The sequence below is a fragment of the Nerophis ophidion genome, linkage group LG28, assembly GCF_033978795.1.
Source record: "Nerophis ophidion isolate RoL-2023_Sa linkage group LG28, RoL_Noph_v1.0, whole genome shotgun sequence".
Classification (NCBI taxonomy): domain Eukaryota; kingdom Metazoa; phylum Chordata; class Actinopteri; order Syngnathiformes; family Syngnathidae; genus Nerophis; species Nerophis ophidion.
This window is the reverse complement of record NC_084638.1, coordinates 27,637,841-27,662,403: the sequence shown is the minus strand read 5'-3', so window position 1 is coordinate 27,662,403 and position 24,563 is coordinate 27,637,841. Positions and strand designations below refer to the sequence as shown.

The following is a 24,563-nucleotide window of genomic DNA, read 5'->3' as shown; positions in this document are numbered from 1 at the left end:
GGCAGCACTGTATGACGTCACAGGGAAATGGATAGTGGCATCGCAAAAAGGGAAAATCAACCACTTTAAAGCTTTTTTTAGGGATATTCCGAGACAGGTAAAATTTTGAAAAACATTTCAAAAAATACAACATGCCACTGGGAACTGATTTTTATTGTTTTTAACCCTTTTGAAATTGTAATAATGTTCCCCTTTAAAGTAACAGTACTCTTACTTGAGTACAATTTCTGGCTACTCTACCCACCTCTGCACAAACTGTCATGTGAGTTAATGACAGCTTATTCGTTAAAATTTTGCTGTTAACCATATTTTCGAAGTGTAAGGCAGGTTTTTTCTGCTGGTAATGCCTTACAATCACTAGAATAGAGAGCGAAGACCTCCGCCAAGTCCTATCTCCCAATGATAGAGTCCTTCAAAGGGTTCCCATGATGATTCTTACCTACATTTAACACGTTTTTAGTGTGGTCTGGATCAAAGATTCTCAACAAGGGTCCGCAGATGCATGTTTGGTTGATGCAACTTTTTATTTCTAATATTTTTTTATATCCCCCCCTAATTTTACCAGAAATGTAAAAGTCTTTAAATACACATCACCATTGATCCAACACATGCTAGTGTAGTTTAGCAGGTTTAAAGTGAAAACATGAATACCTAATTATCATAAATATTGGACTATTGTCCGCTACATTTTTCCTACGCTTTGACCCCTGCAACTTACAAAACTTAGCCGCTAATTTATTTTTTCTTCGCTGATAGCCTTAAAGCAAATCTTTTTCATTAAACTCGTGCAAAGACTCTCAAATTGTGTGTTTGTGCTATGGCGCCATCTTCTGAAGAAGTTTGATCCCTGCAGGTGCAGCTAGGTGCATGCTCGCAATTTTCCTGCTGTTTAAAGCTTTGAACCGAAAGTAAAGGTTCTGTTCGATCTTCTAATCATCCACCACAGTGCTACTCGTATGGAGTCTTCATTTATCACAGTGGTTTTTCAACCACTGTGCCGCGGCTGACTAGTGTGCCGTGAGATATAGTCTGGTTTGTTGTGGGAAATTATCTAATTTTACCTATTTGGGATTGCAAACCAGTAATTATAGTCTGCAAATTATGTGTTGAGTGTCGGTGCTGTCTAGAGCTCGGCAGAGTAACCGTGTAATACTCTTCCATACCAGTAGGTGGCAGTCGGTAGCTAATTGCTTTGTCCAAACCCCGTTTCCATATGAGTTGGGAAATTGTGTTGGATGTAAATATAAATGGATTACAATGATTTGCTAATCATTTTCAACCCATATTCAGTTGAATATGCTTCAAAGACAACATATTTGATGTTCAAACTTATAAAAAAAATTTTTCTGTAAATAACAATTAACTTTAGAATTTGATGCCAGCAACACGTGACAAAGAAGTTGGGAAAGGTGGCAATAAATACTGATAAAGTTGAGAAATACTCATCAAACACTTATTTGGAACATCCCACAGGCGTGCAGGCTAATTGGGAACAGGTGGGTGCCGTGATTGAGTATAAAAGCAGCTTCCATGAAATGCTAAGTAATTCACAAACAAGGATGGGGTGAGGGTCACCAATTTGTAAGCAAATAGTCGAACAGTTTTAGAACAACATTTCTCAACGAGCTATTGCAAGGAATTTATTGATTTTACCATCTACGGTTCGTAAAATCATCAAAAGGTTCAGAGAATCTGGAGAAATCACTGCACGTAAGCGATGATATTACGGACCTTTGACCCCTCAGGTGGTACTACATCAACACCGACATCAGTGTGTAAAGGATATCACCACATGGGCTCAGGAAAACTTCATAAAACCACTGTCAGTAACTACAGTCGGTCGCTACATCTGTAAGTGCAAGTTAAAACTCTACTATGCAAAGCGAAAGCCATTTATCAACAACACCCAGGAACGCCGCCGGCTTGGCTGGGCCCGAGCTCATCGAAGAGGGACCGATGCAAAGTGGAAAAGTGTTCTGTGGTCTGACGAGTGCACATTTCAAATTCTATTTGGAAACTGTGGACGTGGTGTCCTTCGGAACAAAGAGGAAAATGCCCATCCGGATTGTTATAGGCGCAAAGTTCAAAAGCCAGCATCTGTGATGGTATGGGGGTGTATTAGTGCCCAAGGCATGGGTAACTTACACATCTGTGAAGGCGCCATTAATGCTGAATGGTCCATACAGGTTTTGGAGCAACATATGTTGTCATCCAAGCAACGTTATCATGGACGCCCCTGCTTATTTCAGCAAGACAATGCCAAGCCACGTGTAACAACAGCGTGGTTTCATAGTAAAAGAGTGGGAGTACTTTCCTGGCCCGCCTGCAGTCCATGGAAAATGTGTGGCGCATTATGAAGCGTAGAATACGACAGCGGAGACCCCGGACTAGAGCTCTACATTAAACAAGAATGAGAAAGAATTCCGCTGTGAACGGGGCTCTCGCTGCTGTGTTGGATCCGCTTTGGACTGGACTCTTGCGACTGTTTTGGATCCATTATGGATTGAACTTTCACAGTATCATGTTAGACCCGCTCGACATCCATTGCTTTCCTCCTCTCCAAGGTTCTCATAGTCATCATTGTCACCGACGTCCCACTGGGTGTGAGTTTTCCTTGCCCTTATGTGGGCCTACCGAGGATGTTGTAGTGGTTTGTGCAGCCCTTTGAGACACTAGTGATTTAGGGCTATATAAGTAAACATTGATTGATTGATTGATATATTGATATCGTTTTAATCACCCACCTCTAAAAGAGACCTTTGCATCTTCCGGTTTATTCCGACATGGAAGACATTTTTTTTTTAGCATTTTCATTTTTAATTGATATCAAATACATGTCTATCCTGATATTTATTTATATCTTGTTAATCACCCAGCTCTCTAAAAGAGATCTCCCCAACTTCCGGTTTCATTTTTCATTGTTATTGATTACATGTCTATCCTGATGTATATTGATATTGTTTTAATCACCCAGCTCTAAAAGACACCTTCGCAACTTCCGGTTTTTTCCGACGTTGAAGAAAAAAAAATATTGACTGTTTTCATTATTTATTGTTATGGATTACATGTCTACCCTGATATTTATTGATATCGTTTTATCACTCAGCTTTAAAAGAGAATCTTCACAACTTCCTGTTTCTTCCAACAAGGAAAAAAAAATGATCGAATGTTCAAAGTTTTTATTCTTATTGATTACATGTTTATACTGATATATATTGATATCGTTTTAATCACCTAGCACTAAAAGAGAAATGTGAAACTTTTGGTTTATTCTGACATGGAAGACATTTTTTTTTAACATTTTCATTTTGAATTGATATTGATTACATGTCTACCCTGATATTTATTGATATCGTTTTATCACCCGGCTCTAAAAGAGAACTTCACAACTTCCTGTTTCTTCCAACAAGGAAAACAAAAATAATCGAATGTTCAAAGTTTTTATTCTTATTGATTACATGTCTATACTGATATATATTGATATCATTTTAATCACCTAGCACTAAAATAGAAATTTGCAACTTTTGGTTTATTCTGACATGGAAGACATTTGTTTTTAACATTTTCATTTTGAATTGATATCGATTACATGTCTTCCCCCGGGAAGAGCTAGACGAAGTGGCTGGGGAAAGGGAAGTCTGGGCTTCCCTGCTTAGGCTGCTGCCCCGCGACCCGACCTCGGATAAGCGGAAGAAGATGGATGGATGGATACATGTCTACCCTGATATTTATTGATATTGTTTTATTGCCGCATAGCTATACCGGTTGGGGCGGTATAGCTCGGTTGGTAGAGTGGCCGTACCAGCAATTTGAGGGTTGCAGGTTCGATTCCCGCTTCCGCCATCCTAGTCACTGCCGTTGTGTCCTTGGGCAAGACACTTTACCCACCTGCTCCCAGTGCCACCCACACTGGTTTAAATGTAACTTAGATATTGGGTTTCACTATGTAAAGCACTTTGAGTCACTAGAGAAAAGCGCTATATAAATATGATTCGCTTCAACAATTAGTTTCAACTTTAAGTTGCTTAGTTCAAGCGTTAGGTATATTTTCTATGCAATCTATTCAAGTTGAAAGGGATTTGCAAATCATTGCATTCTGTTTTTATTTACAAATTACACAACGTTTCCAACTTCACTGCTTTTGGGTGTCGTATTAATATTTGACTTTCCCCATATTTTAAGAATACGTTTGAGATTGTCAATGAATGAGCTTCCATTCATGCGTACCTTTGGCGTAAACAGCACGGACTCCTCGTCAAAATGCAGAACGGCGCTTCGATTGGCGGCCACAAGATTGACGGTCGCCGTGAGGCACGGTACGGCGCTCACGCCTCTGCAGTCCACCCACTCGTCCAGGATTCCGGTGCGCAGCAGCATGCATCCGCCGTCTTCTTCCTCCCACTTGCTACAGCACGAGAGGCAGGAGAAGGTCAGGAAAAAGTCACAAAAGGATGTTTACAGGATAATGTCAGTTGTTTTCTTTTACAGGTTTCTGTTTGGAGGGGTGTTTTAATACACTTTATCTCGCAAAAGTGAGTATGTTTTCTAATGCAGGGGTTTTCCAACTTTTTGACTTGGGTGCCACATTGGGCTAAAAACTGTTCTTCAGCCAAAAGCCGACTGCTTGTAAAGTTTATATATATATATATATATATATATATATATATATATATATATATATATATATATATATATATGCACACACACATATATATACATACATACATATATATATATATATATATATATATATATATACACAGTGGGGCAAAACTATTTAGTCAGCCACCGATTGTGCAAGTTTTCCCACTTAAAATGATGACAGAGGTCTGTAATTTTCATCATAGGTACACTTCAACTGTGAGAGACGGATCAATCGTCATGTCCCCTTAGCAGAAAAACAGCCCCAAAGCATGATGTTTCCACCCCCATGCTTCACAGTAGGTATGGTGTTCTTGGGATGCAACTCCGTATTCTTCTTCCTCCAAACGAGACGAGTTGTGTTTATACCAAAATGGATACATGGATGATACAGCAAAGGATTGGGAGAAGGTCTTGTTGTCAGATGAAACCAAAATAGATCTATTAGGTATCAATCAATCAATCAATGTTTACTTATATAGCCCTAAATCACTAGTGTCTCAAAGGGCTGCACAAACCACTACGACATCCTCGGTAGGCCCACATAAGGGCAAGGAAAACTCACACCCAGTGGGACGTCGGTGACAATGATGACTATGAGAACCTTGGAGAGGAGGAAAGCAATGGATGTCGAGCGGGTCTAACATGATACTGTGAAAGTTCAATCCATAATGGATCCAACACAGTCACGAGAGTCCAGTCCAAAGCGGATCCAACACAGCAGCGAGAGTTCCGTTCACAGCGGAGCCAGCAGGAAACCATCCCAAGCGGAGGCGGATCAGCAGCGCAGAGATGTTCCCAGCCGATACACAGGCGAGCAGTACATGGCCACCGGATCGGACCGGACCCCCTCCACAAGGGAGAGTGGGACATAGGAGAAAAAGAAAAGAAACGGCAGATCAACTGGTCTAAAAAGGAAGTCTATTTAAAGGCTAGAGTATACAAATGAGTTTTAAGGTGAGACTTAAATGCTTCTACTGAGGTGGCATCTCGAACTTTTACCGCATTCCAGAGTACTGGAGCCCGAACGGAAAACGCTCTATAGCCCGCAGACTTTTTTTGGGCTTTGGGAATCACTAATAAGCCGGAGTCCTTTGAACGCAGATTTCTTGCCGGGACATATGGTACAATACAATCGGAAAGATAGGATGGAGCTAGACCGTGTAGTATTTTATACGTAAGTAGTAAAACCTTAAAGTCAACTCGTCGTGTTTGGAGGAAGAAGAATACTGAGTTGCATCCTAAGAACACCATACCTACTGTGAAGCATGGGGGTGGAAACATCATGCTTCGGGGCTGTTTTTCTGCTAAGGGGACAGGACGATTGATCCGTGTTAAGGAACGAATCGTGAGATTTTGAGCCAAAACCTCCTCCCATCAGTGAGAGCTTTGAATGGTTGACCAAATACTTATTTTCCACCACAATTTACAAATAAATTCTTAAAAATTCATACAATGTGAATTCCTGGATTTTTTTCCCACATTTTGTCTCTCACAGCTGAAGTGTACCTATGATGAAAATTACAGAGCTCTGTCATCATTTTAAGTGGGAGAACTTGCACAATCGGTTCGGATAGTCGAACCTCGGATTCAGGAGGAACAGTGTGGTTTTCGTCCTGGTCGTGGAACTGTGGACCAGGTCTATACTCTCGGCAGGGTTCTTGAGGGTGCATGGGAGTTTGCCCAACCAGTCTACATGTGCTTTGAGGACTTGGAGAAGGCATTTGACCGTGTCTTTCGGGAAGTCCTGTGGGGAGTGCTCAGAGAGTATGGGGTATCAGACTGTCTGATTCTGGCGGTCCGTGATCAGTGCCAGAGCTTGACACATTTCCAGTGAGGGTTGGACTCCGCCAAGGCTGCCCTTTGTCACCGATTCTGTTCATAACTTTTATGGACAGAATTTCTAGGCGCAGTCAAGGTGTTGAGGGGTTCCGGTTTGGTGGCCGCAGGATTAGGTCTCTGCTTTTTGCAGATGATGTGGTCCTGATGGCTTCATCTGGCGGGGATCTCCAGCTCTCACTGGATCGGTTCGCAGCTGAGTGTGAATCGACCGGAATGAAAATCAGCACATCCAAGTCCGAGTCCATGGTTCTCGCCCGGAAAAGGGTGGAATGCCATCTCCGGGTTGGGGAGGAGACCCTCCCCCAAGTGGAGGAGTTCAAATACCTTGGAGTCTTGTTCACGAGTGGGGGAAGAGTGGGCGTCTTCAGTAATGCGGACGTTGTACCGATCCGTTGTGGTGAAGAAGGAGCTGAGCCGGAAGGCAAAGCTCTCAATTTACCGGTCGATCTACGTTCCCATCCTCACCTATGGTCATGAGCTTTGGGTCATGACCGAAAGGACAAGATCACGGGTACAAGCGGCCGAAATTAGTTTCCTCCCGCTCCCTTAGAGATAGGGTGAGAAGCTCTGTCATCTGGGAGAAACTCAAAGTAAAGCCGCTGCTCCTTCACATGGAGAGGAGCCAGATGAGGTGGTTCGGGCATCTGGTCAGGATGCCACCTGAACGCTTCCCTAGGGAGGTGTTTAGGGCACGTCCAACCGGTAGGAGGCCACGGGGAAGACCCAGGACACGTTGGGAATACTATGTCTCCCGGCTGGCCTGGCAACGCCCTGGGATCCTCCAGGAAGAGCTGGGCTTCCCTGCTTAGGCTGCTGCCCCCGCGACCTCGGGTAAGTGGAAAAAAATGGATGGATGGATATAAAACAATTTGCAGGGGATAAATGGGTGTAATTTTGAATGGATGTGTTGCGGATGGTCTTTTTCATAAATAGCATCCACAGAGTTCAGTGAGCAGGTGTTGAATTTTTGTCTTAGTTTTTTCTCGCCACAAGTGGGGAAAAAATGTTTGGATTTGGTCAGAAACAAAATCCTCAAAGTGCAATTCTTGGTCATTAACTTGAAATACTGGCGTCGACCACAAGGTGGCTGCAAACCTTGAGCAATAATACTGTCAAGCGTTCAACATTAAGTTGGAAGCGACCCGCAGTTTGGACAGCCCCGTTCTGATGGGATAATTGTGTGTTAGGATGCTATAGAAACTCTGACTTCAAACACAGTGTTACTGTTCAAACTGTGGGTAATGTTACAGTTGACGGAACATGCCTTGTTTTTAATGAATACTTAAGCCTGTTTTTGAATGTCGGTCATTATGGTGGTACTTTGGGAGCCTGTGGTTTTCTGAGGTGGCTTGAGAGAAGTCAGCGTACAGCTTGTACAGCAATATAGATTCACTTTTCACAGTAGAGTTGTCCAGTAGTGTCAGTACCTGTTAATGTAGGGTTTGACCGTAGTGATGCCGACCACAAAGAACATGAGCACGGAGAATGCCATCATGCCGAAGCCCAAGAGGATGGCTCGGTCCTCCCCGACACTTGACACCGGCATCTGGGTCTTGACCTGGTGGCCCCCATGTCCGTCCCCACCTCTGCTCCTCTCCTGCTCCTGGGCCGTCACTGTGTGGAGGAGCTCTCTGTTTCACATTCAAACAAACAAAGACGTCCTCTTAAATGTCCATATTGTATTTTCATACACTGGATTTCCAGTAGCAAATTAATTTCCATTTAGTTTTTTTTCCCCACTGGTTCTCCAAGTACCAACATAATGAGCAACGTTCAAATACAGTAGCGCAGTTGTTAGAGTAAGACTTGCCCAAGCTCGATCCAGGACCAGCCCAAGCCCGAGGCATCTTTTTCTTTTGTGTTAATGTGACTGAAAACAATGGCTGTTTACATACCCCCCCCCCCCCCCCCCATTCCGTTAGAAACAGCTGTTATGTAAACAGGGAATATCCGAATAAAAAAGGAGACGTGAACCTATTTTCGTAAGAGGTTAAACGTTTCTCCTCAATTGAGCCAAATTTAATTTTGTCTCCGTTTAATCCCTTGCTTCTTGTCTCGTTTAATAGATGTCGTCGATATTTAAACCTGACAGCAGTAGGCTTAAGTATGCATTAAAAACAAGGCTGAGGTTTAAATTCCGGACTATGATACGCTATTTTTTTTGCTATGCTTTGAACCCCGCGGCTTATAAAACGGTGAAGGGTAATTTACGGATTTTTCTTCACTGACGGTCACAAAGCAAATAGTTTTCCTTTAACACCTAAATTGTGTGTCATTGTTTGTGCTACGGCGCCACCTTTTGCACGTGTACGCAAAGCTGGATGAAGGCCTACAGGTGTTTTCTGCTGTTTTAAGCTTTGAACCGGAAGCAGAAGTGCCGTTCCGTCTTCTAGCCGTCCGTAGCGTTTTTAATTGTAGGGATTCTTCATAGTCATAGAATTTGGTACACATACTAACAGTTAGCATGTGTACCAAACTGTTAGCATGCTAGCTTTTTTAGCTAATTTTGCAGAATCGTGTAACTTGGTACTTAACACATGCAAATTTTATTTGTTAGCTAATTTTGCAGACACACCTTATAGGTCATACAGTATAACTTGATACTTAACACATGCTAACTCTTTTTGCAGGCGTGCACCCCAGAGTCATATACTTGCTAATTGTTAGCAGGCTTACTTTTTCAGCTAATTTTGCAGGTGTTGGCCTCACAGTCGTATGACTTGGTACTTGAGACATGCTAAACTTTTGAGCCAATTTTATAGGCGTACACTTTAGGTTAATATAATTTGGTTCTTGACACATGCTAACCAATTCAACTAATTTTGCAGACATACACTTTATATGTCGTATAACTTGATACTTGACACATGCTAACTTTGTTTTAGCTAATTTTGCAGGCGTAAACCTCAGAGTTGTATAGTATAACTTGGTATCTGACACTTGCTAAATTTTAGCAGGCTAACCATTCCAACTAATTTTGCAGACATACACTTTATAGGTCATTTAACCTGGTACTCAACATATGCTTACTTTATGTGTTAGCTAATTTTGCAGACATACAGCTTATAGGTCATATAACCTGATACTTGACACATGCTAACTTTGTTTCAGCTAATTTTGCAGGCGTAAACTTCAGAGTTGTATAGTATAACTTGGTACCTGAAACTTGCTAAATTTTAGCAGGCTAACCATTCCAACTAATATTGCAGACATACAGCTTATAGGTCATATAACCTGATACTTGACACATGCTAACTTTGTTTTAGCTAATTTTGCAGGCGTAAACCTCAGAGTTGTATAGTATAACTTGGTACCTGACACTTGCTAAATTTTAGCAGGCTAACATTTTCAGTTAATTTTGCAGACGTTGGCCTCACAGTCGTATGACTTGGTACTTGACACTGCTAACCTTTTTGAGCTAATTTTACAGACGTACACTTCAGAGTCATATAACGTGGTACTTGAGACATGCTAAGCTTTTGAGCAAATTTTACAGGCGTACTCTTTAGTTTAATATAATTTTGGTACTTGACTAATTCAACTAATTTTGCAAACAAACAGTTTATAGGTCATATAACTTGGTACATGTAACTATTTTTGCAGATGTTCTAAGCATACACCTCAGAGTCATATAACTTGGTACTTGACACATGCTAACTGTTAGCATGCTAAATTTCTCAGCTATTTTGGAGGCATAGGCCTCAGAGTCATATAACTCTGTATTTGACACATGTTAACTGTTAGCATGCTAACTTTCTCAGCTATTTTGGAGGCATAGGCCTCAGAGTCATATAACTCGGTACTTGACACATGCTAACTGTTAGCATGCTAAATTTCTCAGCTATTTTGGAGGCATAGGCCTCAGAGTCATAAAACTCGGTATTTGACACGTTAACTGTTAGCATGCTAACTTTTTCAGCTATTTTGGAGGCATAGGCCCCAGCGTTATATAATTTGGTACTTGAGACATGCTAACTGTTAGCATGCTAACTTTCTCAGCTATTTTGGAGGCATAGGCCTCAGAGTCATATAACACGGTACTTGACACATGCTAACTGTTAGCATGCTAAATTTCTCAGCTATTTTGGAGGCATAGGCCTCAAAAGAGTCATATAACTCGGTACTTGACACATGCTAACTGTTAGCATGCTAACTTTCTCAGCTATTTTGGAGGCATAGGCCTCAGAGTCATATAACACGGTACTTGACACATGCTAACTGTTAGCATGCTAAATTTCTCAGCTATTTTAGAGGCATAGGCCTCAGCGTCATATAACTCGGTACTTGACACATGCTAACTGTTAGCATGCTAAATTTCTCAGCTATTTTGGAGGCATAGGCCTCGGGGTCATATAACTCGGTATTTGACACATGCTAACTGTTAGCATGCTAACTTTCTCAGCTATTTTGGAGGCATAGGCCTCAGAGTCATATAACACGGTACTTGACACATGCTAACTGTTAGCATGCTAAATTTCTCAGCTATTTTGGAGGCATAGGCCTCAGAGTCATATAACACGGTACTTGACACATGCTAACTGTTAGCATGCTAAATTTCTCAGCTATTTTGGAGGCATAGGCCTCAGCGTCATATAACACGGTACTTGACACATGCTAACTGTTAGCATGCTAACTTTCTCAGCTATTTTGGAGGCATAGGCCTCAGAGTCATATAACTCAGTACTTGACACATGCTAACTGTTAGCATGCTAAATTTCTCAGCTATTTTGGAGGCATAGGCCTCAGCGTCATATAACTCGGTACTTGACACATGCTAACTGTTAGCATGCTAAATTTCTCAGCTATTTTGGAGGCATAGGCCTCAGAGTCATATAACTCGGTACTTGACAGATGCTAACTGTTAGCATGCTAAATTTCTCAGCTATTTTGGAGGCATAGGCCTCAGCGTTATATAACTCGATACTTGACACATGCTAACTGTTAGCATGCTAAATTTCTCAGCTATTTTGGAGGCATAGGCCTCAGCGTCATATAACACGGTACTTGACACATGCTAACTGTTAGCATGCTAAATTTCTCAGCTATTTTGGAGGCATAGGCCTCAAAAGAGTCATATAACTCGGTACTTGACACATGCTAACTGTTAGCATGCTAACTTTCTCAGCTATTTGGGAGGCATAGGCCTCAGCGTCATATAACTCGGTACTTGACACATGCTAACTGTTAGCATGCTAACTTTCTCAGCTATTTTGGAGGCATAGGCCTCAGTCATATAACTCGGTACTTGACACATGCTAACTGTTAGCATGCTAAATTTCTCAGCTATTTTGGAGGCATAGGCCTCAGCGTCATATAACTCGGTACTTGACACATGCTAACTGTTAGCATGCTAAATTTTTCAGCTATTTTGGAGGCATAGACCTCAGCGTCATATAACTCGGTACTTGACACATGCTAACTGTTAGCATGCTAAATTTTTCAGCTATTTTGGAGGCAAAGGCCTCAGCGTCATATAACTCGGTACTTGACACATGCTAACTGTTAGCATGCTAAATTTCTCAGCTATTTTGGAGGCATAGGCCTCAGCGTCATATAACACGGTACTTGACACATGCTAACTGTTAGCATGCTAAATTTCTCAGCTATTTTGGAGGCATAGGCCTCAGAGTCATATAACACGGTACTTGACACATGCTAACTGTTAGCATGCTAAATTTCTCAGCTATTTTGGAGGCATAGGCCTCAAAAGAGTCATATAACTCGGTACTTGACACATGCTAACTGTTAGCATGCTAATTTTCTCAGCTATTTAGGAGGCATAGGCCTCAGCGTCATATAACTCGGTACTTGACACATGCTAACTGTTAGCATGCTAAATTTCTCAGCTATTTTGGAGGCATAGGCCTCAGCGTCATATAACACGGTACTTGACACATGCTAACTGTTAGCATGCTAAATTTCTCAGCTATTTTGGAGGCATAGGCCTCAGCGTCATATAACACGGTACTTGACACATGCTAACTGTTAGCATGCTAAATTTCTCAGCTATTTTGGAGGCATAAGCCTCAGCGTCATATAACTCGGTACTTGACACATGCTAACTGTTAGCATGCTAACTTTTTCAGCTATTTTGGAGGCATAGACCTCAGCGTCATATAACTCGGTACTTGACACATGCTAACTGTTAGCATGCTAAATTTTTCAGCTATTTTGGAGGCAAAGGCCTCAGCGTCATATAACTCGGTACTTGACACATGCTAACTGTTAGCATGCTAAATTTCTCAGTTATTTTGGAGGCATAGGCCTCAGCGTCATGTAACACGGTACTTGACACATGCTAACTGTTAGCATGCTAAATTTCTCAGCTATTTTGGAGGCATAGGCCTCAGAGTCATATAACACGGTACTTGACACATGCTAACTGTTAGCATGCTAAATTTCTCAGCTATTTTGGAGGCATAGGCCTCAAAAGAGTCATATAACTCGGTACTTGACACATGCTAACTGTTAGCATGCTAATTTTCTCAGCTATTTAGGAGGCATAGGCCTCAGCGTCATATAACTCGGTACTTGACACATGCTAACTGTTAGCATGCTAAATTTCTCAGCTATTTTGGAGGCATAGGCCTCAGCGTCATATAACACGGTACTTGACACATGCTAACTGTTAGCATGCTAAATTTCTCAGCTATTTTGGAGGCATAGGCCTCAGCGTCATATAACACGGTACTTGACACATGCTAACTGTTAGCATGCTAAATTTCTCAGCTATTTTGGAGGCATAGGCCTCAAAAGAGTCATATAACTCGGTACTTGACACATGCTAACTGTTAGCATGCTAACTTTCTCAGCTATTTTGGAGGCATAGGCCTCAGCGTCATATAACTCGGTACTTGACACATGCTAACTGTTAGCATGCTAAATTTCTCAGCTATTTTGGAGGCATAGGCCTCAGCGTCATATAACTCGGTACTTGACACATGCTAACTGTTAGCATGCTAAATTTCTCAGCTATTTTGGAGGCATAGGCCTCAGCGTCATATAACTCGGTACTTGACACATGCTAACTGTTAGCATGCTAAATTTCTCAGCTATTTTGGAGGCATAGGCCTCAGCGTCATATAACTCGGTACCTGACACATGCTAACTGTTAGCGTGCTGACTTTAGCATGCTAACCTTTTTAGTCAGCTTTGTTGAAACGCACATTTTGCTCATTGACGCTATTTAGCCAGTTAGCATTTCAGTTCAGCTTCAGCTTTTCAGCATTTAAACACATTTTCTCCTAAAAAAAAACTAAAATAATCTCCATAAAAATGTTTTTTATAAGCTCATTTTGGCCACAATAATGCACCTAGAGTCCTGGATCTTGTACTGCTTGTTTAGTACACTGTTTGTTCACATAGCTCGGGGAACTATACAGTATTTGCTTTTAAGCTGCAAATTATCTTGAGGGCAAAGTTATTGAAAATGCTATTTTGTCTGTTTTTAAAGACCGCTGTGGGACGACTAGCCTTATGGTTATTGGATATTTATGATACAGTCTTTAATAGTCTGCAAAATAGTTTTTGTACATCAATCAGGGGTGTCAAACTCAAATACAGAGCGGGCCAAAATTTAAAACAGAACGAAGCTGCGGGCCGAGGTTGAACAAATTAATCCTTTAATAGGGACCCAAACAAATTTTGCATTGAATATTGACCAAGCAAGGCTTATATAACTCAAAATCGAGGTTTAAATAATAATAATTAAAAAATATCAATGGCATATCAAATAAAATAAAAATACAAATTGAATGCCTCTTTTCGGCGGCGGGTTTGAGTTGGGGCGGGGTTTGGTGTTAGCAGGGGTGTATAATGTAGCGTCCCTGAAGAGTTAGTGATGCAAGGGGTTCTGGGTATTTGTTCGGTTGTGTTTATGTTGTGTTACGGTGTGGATGGTCTCCCGAAATGTCAATCAATCAATGTTTACTTATACAGCCCTAAATCACTAGTGTCTCAAAGGGCTGCACAAACCACTACGACATCCTCGGTAGGCCCACATAAGGGCAAGGAAAACTCACACCCAGTGGGACGTCGGTGACAATGATGGCTATGAGAACCTTGGAGAGGAGGAAAGCAATGTGTTTGTCATTCTTGTTTGCTGTGGGTTCACAGTGTGGCGTATATTTGTAACAGTGTTAAAGTTGTTTATACGGCCACCCTCAGTGTGACCTGTATGGCTGTTGACCAAGTATGCGTTGCATACACTTGTTTGTGTGTATGTTGTGTTACAGTGCAGATGTTCTCCCGAAATGTGTTTGTCATTCTTGTTTCCTGTGGGTTCACAGTGTGGTGTATATTTGTAACAGTGTTAAAGTTGTTTATATGGCCACCCTCAGTGTGACCTGTATGGCTGTTGACCAAGTATGCTTTGCATACACTTGTGTGTGTGTATGTTGTGTTACGGTGCAGATGTTCTCCCGAAACGTGTTTGTCATTCTTGTTTGCCGTGGGTTCACAGTGTGGCGTATATTTGTAACAGTGTTAAAGTTGTTTATACGGCCACCCTCAGTGTGACCTGTATGGCTGTTGACCAAGTATGCGTTGCATACACTTGTTTGTGTGTATGTTGTGTTACGGTGCAGATGTTCTCCCGAAATGTGGTTGTCATTCTTGTTTGCTGTGGGTTCACAGTGTGGCGTATATTTTTAACAGTGTTAAAGTTGTTTATACGGCCACCCCTCAGTGTGACCTGTATGGCTGTTGACCAAATATGCGTTGCATACACTTGTTTGTGTGTGTGTTGTGTTACGGTGCAGATGTTCTCCCGAAATGTGGTTGTCATTCTTGTTTGCTGTGGGTTCACAGTGTGGCGTATATTTGTAACAGTGTTAAAGTTGTTTATACGGCCACCCTCAGTGTGACCTGTATGGTTGTTGACCAAGTATGCGTTGCATACACTTGTTTGTGTGTATGTTGTGTTATGGTGCAGATGTTCTCCCGAAATGTGTTTGTCATTCTTGTTTGCTGTGGGTTCACAGTGTGGCGTATATTTTTAACAGTGTTAAAGTTGTTTATACGGCCACCATATTAAATATATTTGAAAACGTGCACCTGGGGATAAGTTGATTGTCATCACACTAGAGCAGGAGTAGGGAACCTATGGCTCGGGAGCCAGATGTGGCTCTTTTGATGACTGCATCCGGCTCTCAGGTAAATTTGACCTGACTCTGCTTAACACGATGAATAATGAATAATTCCACTTTTAATCAGTGTTAAAAATGATGTTCAAAATATTAAACATCCTTGTGCATTTTTAATCCATCCATCCGTTTCTACCGCACCTGTTCAAGAAGTTGCGTTGATGGTAAGAAGTTATTTATTTATTATTGCTTAGTGTGGGTCTTGCCCTCCTGGGGGTTCTTCAGACCACCAATAACCGACATGAGAGCCTGTTGCAGGGTTACACTGCAAAAAGCCAGTGTTCAAAAACAAGAAAAAAAATACAAAAATGCGGGGTATTTTACTTGAACTAAGCAAAATTATCTGCCAATAGAAGAAGAAAATTTGGCTTGTCAAGACTTTCCAAAACAAGTAAAATTAGCTAACTTCAATGAACCCAAAAATACCTCAAAATAAGTATATTCTCACTAATAACAAGTGTACTACTACAGTATACGAGTACGAATTTTCTATTGTTTCATTAGAATAAAAACAGCAAAGTCTATTTGGCTGTCATCTGTTTTAATATGAGAAACAATTGCGTCAATGTCATGATTTTGTTTTACATTCTTGAAATAAGAAATTCTTACTTTAAAAAGTAGTTTTATACTTATAAATGTTGATGATACAGCTTTGCAACATTTGATATTCTCGTTTCAAGCATGTTTTACTCAATATAGGTCATCAAATCTCAGCTACAAGCTGTGATGTCTTACTGAGATCATTCAGGACCTAAACACTTAAAACAAGTAAAACACTCTAACATAAAATCTTATGTATGGCCGCGCAAGTCCTAGGATGCCCTAAATGTTCATAACACACCCAGCCGAGTCCCACAGGGAGAGGGGATGAAAGTTGGAAAAGTCAGCAAAAGTCCCAAAAATGTTCAAAATACCTACACAGGTTCGAGTCCCACAGGTTCCGCCACCAGCCGGGATGCCCAAAATGTCCAAAACGCGCCCAGCAAAGTCCCACGGGAAGGTGGGGAGGAAAGTGAGAAAAGTCGGGGAAATGTTCAAAAGTCCCACCTGGGTTCGAGTGTGCACTCAAACTCAAACTCGAACCCGGTTGGGACTCGAACCTGGGTAGGTATTTAGAAAATTTTGGGGGACTTTTGCCGACTCTTCTCATTTTTCCCCCCTACTTCCCGTGGGACTTTGCTGGGTGCGTTTTGGACATTTTTTGTATCCCAGGACTTGTGTGGCCGGCGGCGGGACTCGTGGGACTGGAACCCCGGGGAGGTATTTAGGACACAATTGGGACTTTTGAACATTTTGTCCTCCTTTCACCCCTCTTCTTCCCCGCCTTCCTGTGCACCATTGCTGGGTGTGTTTTGGACACTTGGACAAAAATAGTTTCAAGCATATTTTACTCAAAATAGGTCATAAAATGCCGGAAACAAGCTGTAGTATCTTACTGAGATCATTTAGGAGCAAAACCCTTAAAACAAGTAAAATACTCTAACATAAAATCTGCCTAGTGAGAAGAATTATCTTACCAGACAGAAAATAAGCAAATGTCACTCTCATTTGAGATATTTCATCTTACTTAGATTTCAGTTTTTGCAGTGTACAGTATTGTTTCATTTTTCAATAAGTCTCTCAGTTGCTTTCCAGCAATTGTCTTTTTCTCTTTCGTTCTCGCTCGCGCTCTGGCTCCAGCACCAACCCCGTCTCTCCTCCTGGCTAATGCTTATAACATATGATTAGATAAAAAGGCCCAGGTGGGCCATCTACGCACCTGTCACTGATTTCGAGGCCGGTCCTGGCAACACCCCGCTTTGCTGCAGGCCCGCAGGCCACGCCCCCTCCACGGTTGGCTTCAGAATAACAATGTTATTACAAACAATAAGAGACCTATTATATTCTAGAAATGTTAGTCTTACTTAAAAATGCACGCCTTTAGTTGTGTTCAGGGTTAAAAAAAAATTTTTACGGCTCTTACAGAAATACATTTTAAAATATTTGGCTTCTTGGCTCTCTCGGCCAAAAAGGTTCCCGACCCCTGCACTAGTTGAGTGTGAATGTTGTCTATCTGGATGGATTTTTGTACATACAGTGTAAAAAAAAAAAAAATCTGTATTTTTTACAGTAAAAAGAACTATCTACACAAATTTTATTGTAAAATATACGGCAATGGAAAAAAAACAATACCACTGTCTTTTTTAGGGGGGAAATGGCAGCTTAGTCACCAGAAGTTTACTGTATAATTTCATTATAAATGGAAAAAAAAAAAAAATTTATTCTGCCTGATTTTTACCGTACAAAATTTGTATTTATTTTTTTCCATTTAAAGTCATACGTCGTTGAAACAATAACTGTAGATTTTGCGGTAAAAAAAACAAAAATCAGCAATGGAATCACCATTTTAATTTATTTTCATAATATAGAAAAACACATCAAGAATGACAAAAACATTTTGGGAGAACATCAGCACAGTAACACAACTTACAGTTGTGATCAAAATTATTCAACCCCCATACAATTTTGGTGTTTTAGCAAGTTGGATATTTTTCCGTATTTTGTTTATACTCATATCAAATAAAAATGTGTCAAATAGACAAATGCAACTTAAATTGTAACACTGTATTTTACAAAATACCAAAAAAGGACATTTTTCTTAATATCTCATTGACAAAATGATTCAACCCCCTAGTTACATGCATCTTTAGTACTTAGTAGAACACCCTTTGGCAGTAATGACATCCTTCAAAGGTGATACATAACCGGACACAAGCTTCTTGCAACCATCTACAGGTATTTTAGCCCATTCCTCTTGGGCAAAGGCCTCCAGTTCATTCATATTCTTGGGCTTGTGTGCTGCAACTGCCTTCTTCAAGTCCCACCACAGCTTTTCTAGAGGATTTAGGTCTGGCGACTGTGAAGGCCACTCCAGAGTCTTCCAGCCCTTCTTCTGCAACCACTCTGATGTTGATTTGGAGGTATGCTTGGGATCCTTGTCCTGTTGGAAGGTCCAACGTCTCCCAAGCCTCAGGTTCTTCACTGACTTCATGACATTTGCAGCTAATATATCCTGCTAGGAGATAGAATTCATAATGCCTTGAACGCGCTGGAGATTCCCGGTACCTGAGGCAGAGAAACAGCCCCAGAGCATGATTTACCCCCCACCATGCTTAACAGTAGGAAAGGTGTTCTTCTCTTTGTAAGCTTCATTTTTTCTCCTCCAGACATAACGTTGATTCGTAGGCCCAAAGAGTTCCACTTTTGTCGCATCACACCAACGAACAGTTTCCCAAAACCTTTGGGGTTTGTCCAGATGATTTTTGGCATACTGGAGTCTATTTTTCTTGTGCCTGGTAGTCAGAAGTGGGGTGCGCCTGGGAGTTCTGGCATGAAGGCCTTCATCTCGTAGTGCGCGCCTTATTGTCTGGGACAAAACCTGCGTTCCCAGCTCTGCAATATCCTGTTGTAGTTCCTCAGCTGTTACCCGGGGCTTTTTCACCACTGTACGCTTCAAATACAGGACAGCAGTTGCACTCAGCATCATCTTTCTACCACGCCCAGGTAGTGTTTCCACTGTGCTTTGCGCTTTAAACTTGCGAATTATGCTCCCAATTGTGTCTCTTGGGATGTGTAATGTCTTTGCTATTTTCTTATATCCATATCTTTTCTTATGGAGAGAAATTACCTCCTCTCTTGACTTCTTTGACCACTCCCTGGACTTCACCATGTTGCAAATACACCTTTGACCATCTACAAGAAGCTGAGCGTCACAGTCTTTTTCAAATCAGTTTTATTGTTGCTCGTTATGGTTCTAATCACATCTACAGGTGTTTTCAACACCTGATTGAAAAGACCTTATTGAAATTCTGTTCTTAAGAGTTATGATCTTCAAGGGGTTGAATCATTTTGTCAATTAAGAGAAATGACACTGTTTGGTATGTTACAAAATATAATGTAATTCAAGTTGCATTTGTCTATTTAATGCATCTTTATTTGATATGACTATAAACAAAATACGGAATAAATGTCCTACTTGCTAAAGCACCGAAATTGTGTGGGGGTTGAATAATTTTCTGTAAACACAAGGGAACAAATACCCAGGACACTTTGCAGCCCAAACTCTCCCAGGCTACAATATACACAACCTCAACCAACGCAATTAGGGATTGTGGGGGTGTGTGCATTGTAGCCCGGAAGAGTCAGGGCTGCATGGGATTCTGGGTATTTGTTCTGTTCAGTTTATATTGTATTATCTCCTGAAATGTGTTTGTCATTCTTGTTTGGTGTGGCTTCACAGTCTGGCACATATTTGTAACAGTGTTAAAAACATTTTTTACGGACCCTCTCAGCTGTTGACCAAATATGTCTTGCAACATCACACACAGCCAAATGTAACAATTAAATAGGCTTGCACGTAGTCTGTACAGGATTCAGAGGGCGTTAAAAACAGTGCCATCGCGGCACCCCCTGAGTATTGTTGATTGGGTAAAAATCGGTAGGGATTACCAGAGAATGGATACCCTGATATCAAGGGGGACTCCCGTGCAAATAGGAAACGTTGGGAAGTTCCGTTCATATTAAACTAGCGGGCCGCACATACATTAAATTGTAATATCAAAGTGCGGGCCGCAATTGGCCCGCATGTTTGAGACCCCTGAGTTTGAACATCAGATTTCTTATCTTTGTAGTGCATTCAACTGAACATGGGCTGACAAGGATTTGCAAATCATTGTATTCCGTTTATATTTACATCCAACACAATTTCCCAACTCATATGGAAACGGGGTTTGATTTGAACCCCTGGGGCCATGACTTTGGCACCGGTGCCTTAAAACATGATACATAGCCACATTTATCAAGCCCTGCACCCTGCAGGTCCGGGAAAAGATTTAAGGTTTTAATCTCCGGGGTTGTTTCTCTGTTTATAAGTCATAACCCAGCCACCGTTTGCTGCCCGACTTGAATGGAGCAGTTCTACCAGAGCAGGATGCGTGCAAACCCAAAGCAGTCCAAGCTGAGCTGGCTTTTCTAACAATCGGTCCGGTCGATGGTTCTCTTACCGCGCCTGCCGCCTGCGTGCACCCTGCAGGTTGATGTTAATTGGGATGCTAAACGATCTCCGAGGAGGGGCCGTGTTCAGGAACATGGCGACTCCGACCTCGGTCCTGGTATCCAGCTAACGAGCTCGCCGGTGTCTATCTGAAAGTCAAATAACCTTCTGTCAACATTTTATCTTCCAGCCTGCGGTGACAAGCTGGCTGTTTATTCGCCAGGGAACACCCTGTTGTTTACCAAGGTGAGCGACAAAACACCTCCCGCTCTCGTCGTCGCTACGGAAACGAGGACAGGTGAGCCAGGTAGGATGCTAATGGCCTCTCGGTGGACCTGGGAGGGCGAGGCGAATGTCACCGCTTGTTTGGATCCTGATTACCACGGGGTTGTTTCATGCACTTATTCCTAATGTATGCAGGCTCGACCAATGTGTCGTTTGCCAAATCCCAACATCTGCCATCATTCATTGGACTTTTCAAAATTTATTTTTGTAAAGCAGCAGTGGCAAACGTACGGCCCGAGGGCCCAGATCAGGGCCGCGTAACCAGTTTTACCCGTCCTGCGGGATGAGTTTGCTAAGTAAAAAAAATTAACCTGAATTTTTTTAACCTTCGTCTTGTGTTAGGGTCGGCACCGACCCGTTTTAGTTTTTAACCTTCCTCTTGTGTTAGCTTTCTGTTACCATCTCTTATGTTAACAGGTCGGTTTTGACCCATGTCTTAAATCAGCTGTAAAATACACTAAAAACAATTATCTATCATCCAATTTGTTTCTCATCTCTTGGTTACCTTGTTAGGCTTCCTTATCCTTGAAAATATTGGTTTTAATATTTTTGGTTTGGGCCATTGGGCCTTTTTTTTTGTCAGTATACCCCTCAATTTCAATTTTTAAAAATGGTAAAACGAACCTCAAGAGAATCATATAAATAAAAAAAGGTTGTTGTGTTACCTAACTATTAATAAGGGGTATTAGAACACATCTCTTAAATAAATCTGTTTTGTTTATTTTTTCATTTTAAGATTTTTAACTATTGTAACATCTATGGTGTTACGGGTCAATTTTGACCCATATATATTTACTTCAAGAAAAAGGCTAAAAAGTATTTTTTTCAGCAACAGAAATCCAACATCAAACAAACAACAACCAATCAAGCAAATGAAACCAAGATAAATAGATTACTAGTTCCAAAACTAATAAAAAAACAAAATCAGAGTGGCAAAAAGTGACACTTTTAGTGTCCGTCTTTTGTTTGTTTTTGTACAGGATAACAAGGTAAAATGGGAATCCACTAAAGCTCACATGATTGGGAGAGGAGCCGGCTGTCAGTGTGTTCAGTTTTGGCTCTTATCATTGCTTTATCATCTTATTTTTATAACTGGGTCGAAACCGACCCTAACAACACCAAGAGCATAATTTCTATCAGAGCATTTTATAATTTAGTGAAAAAAATCTAAATGTTTTATTTTGTTGACAAAGAGGTTCCTGAAAAAGTCAAAAAGCTTTGATTAAAAAAAAATAAATGTATGTGGTGTTTTTATGCATTTAAAAACTAAAACGGGTCGGTGCCGACCCTAACACAAGACGAAGGTTAAATGCATAAAAACACCACATACATTTATTTTTTTTGCATCAAAGCTTTTTGACTTTGTCAGGAACCTCTTTGTCAACAAAATAAAACATTTTAATTTTTTTCACTAAATTATAAAATGCTCTGGTAGAAATTATGCCCTTGGTGTTGTTAGGGTTGGTTTCGACCCGGTTATAAAAATAAGATGATAAAGCAATGATAAGAGCCAAAACTGAACAGCTCCTCTCCCAATCATGTGAGCTTTAGTGGATTCTCATTCTACCTTGTTATCCTGTACAAAAACAAACAAAAGACGGACACTAAAAGTGTCACTTTTTGCCAATCTGATTTTGTTTTTTTTTATAAGTTTTGGAACTAGTAATCTAATTATCTTGGTTTCATTTGCTTGATTGGTTGTTGTTTGTTTTATGTTGAATTTCTGTTGCTGCAAAAAATACTTTTTAGCCTTTTTCTTGAAGTAAATATATATGGGTCGAAATTGACCCGTAACACCACAGATGTTACTATAGTTCAAATTCTTAAAATGAAAAAAATAAACAAAACACATTTATTTAAGAGATGTGTTCTAATACCCCTTAGTAATAGTTAGGTAACACAACAACCTTTTTTTTATTTATATGATTCTCTTGAGGTTCGTTTTACCATTTTTAAAAATTGAAATCGAGGGGTACACTGACAAAAAAAGGCCCAATGGCCCAAACCAAAAATATTAAAACCAATATTTTCAAGGATAAGGAAGCTTAACAAGATAACCAAGAGATGAGAAACAAATTGGATGATGGATAATTGTTTTTAGTGTATTTTACAGCTGATTTAAAACATGGGTCAAAACCGACCCGTTAACATAAGAGATGGTAACAGTAAGCTAACACAAGAGGAAGGTTAAATGAAAGAAACTGCTGTTCTCAAATGTGTCCACTAGATGTCGCAATGTACAAAATAAACCACATGATGTTAGTGCGCCAGTCCAGGGAAATGATCAAACTCCATTAATAATATCCTGTAATTCAGGGGTAGGGAACCTGCGGCTCTAGAGCCAGATGTGGCTCTTTTGATGACTGCATCTGGCTCTCGGATAAAACTTAGCTGACATTGCTTAACAGGATAAGTAATGAATGATTCCGCTGGTAATCACAGGGTTAAAAATAACGTTCAAAATTAAAAACATTCTCATGCATTTTATTCCATCAATCCAAGAAGTCGCATTAATGGTGCGAAGTATTTCATTTATTATATGTTAGCTTCAGAATAACAATGTTATTAAAAAGAATAAGAGACTTATTACACTATCTCAGCTGCATTCTAGCGGAAAGTAGTGTACACCCTGGACAAGTCGCCACCTCATCGCAGGGCCAACACAGATAGACAGACAACATTCACACACTAGGGACCAATTTAGTGTTGCCAATCAAACAATCCCCAGGTGCATGTCTTTGGAGGTGGGAGGAAGCCACGCAGTCACGGGGAGAACATGCAAACTCCACACAGAAAGATCCCGAGCCCGGGATTGAATTCTGGACTACTCAGGACCTTCATATTGTGAGGCACATGGTCCACCCTGCTGCCCCAGCAACGTTTGGGTAACTTTTACAATATAACTAAAACAATTCTTACTTACCAAACCGTCCCATGCGTGATGTCTGTAGCATTGTTTTCACAACGTGCCAACTTGTGAATTATTGTGAATTTTATTTATATAGCGCTTTTCTCAAGTGACTCAAAGCGCTTTACATAGTGACACCCAATATCTAAGTTACATTTATACCAGTGTGGGTGGCACTGGGAGCAGGTGGGTAAAGTGTCTTGCTCAAGGACACAACGGCAGTAACTAGGATGGCACAAGCAGGAATCGAACCTGCAACTCTCAAGTTGCTGGCACGACCACTCTACCAACCGAGCTATGCCGCCCTTTCAGCGTGTGGAGGTCTTGCTCCTCAGGGTCCCCTTGGACCACCGATGACGGACATGACGGCCTCGGTCATATTTGCGAACGATGTTTTATTTTTCAAGTTCCAAGTCCGAGTCCATGGTTCTCGCCCGGAAAAGGGTGGAGTGCCATCTCCGGGTTGGGGAGGAGACCCTGCTCCAAATGGAGGAGTTCAAGTACCTAGGAGTCTTGTTCACGAGTGAGGGAAGAGTGGATCGTGAGATCGACAGGCGGATCGGTGCGGCGTCTTCAGTAATGCGGACGTTGTACCGATCCGTTGTGGTGAAGAAGGAGCTGAGCCGGAAGGCAAAGCTCTCAATTTACCGGTCGATCTACGTTCCCATCCTCACCTATGGTCATGAGCTTTGGGTCATGACCGAAAGGATAA

At 41.2% G+C, this 24,563-nt stretch overlaps 2 protein-coding genes across 5 annotated transcripts in view; one reads left to right on the top strand and one right to left on the bottom strand.

Annotated features, from left to right (window-relative positions):
- Nucleotides 1–20,807, bottom strand: part of LOC133545234 (calcium-activated potassium channel subunit beta-3-like) — a 29,307-nt gene extending 8,500 nt beyond the window's left edge. Inside the window, exons 1-3 of the mRNA XM_061890625.1 lie at nucleotides 20,669–20,807; nucleotides 7,911–8,114; nucleotides 4,228–4,405 (exon numbers count right to left, since the gene is read on the bottom strand). Coding sequence (XP_061746609.1) covers nucleotides 4,228–4,405; nucleotides 7,911–8,114; nucleotides 20,669–20,754 — 468 coding nt within the window. The 5' untranslated portion in view covers nucleotides 20,755–20,807. The remainder of the gene's footprint in view (nucleotides 1–4,227; nucleotides 4,406–7,910; nucleotides 8,115–20,668) is intronic.
- Nucleotides 1–24,563, top strand: part of LOC133545263 (BMP/retinoic acid-inducible neural-specific protein 3-like) — a 1,164,151-nt gene that overhangs the window by 568,668 nt on the left and 570,920 nt on the right. The gene's annotated exons all lie outside the window — the stretch shown is intronic.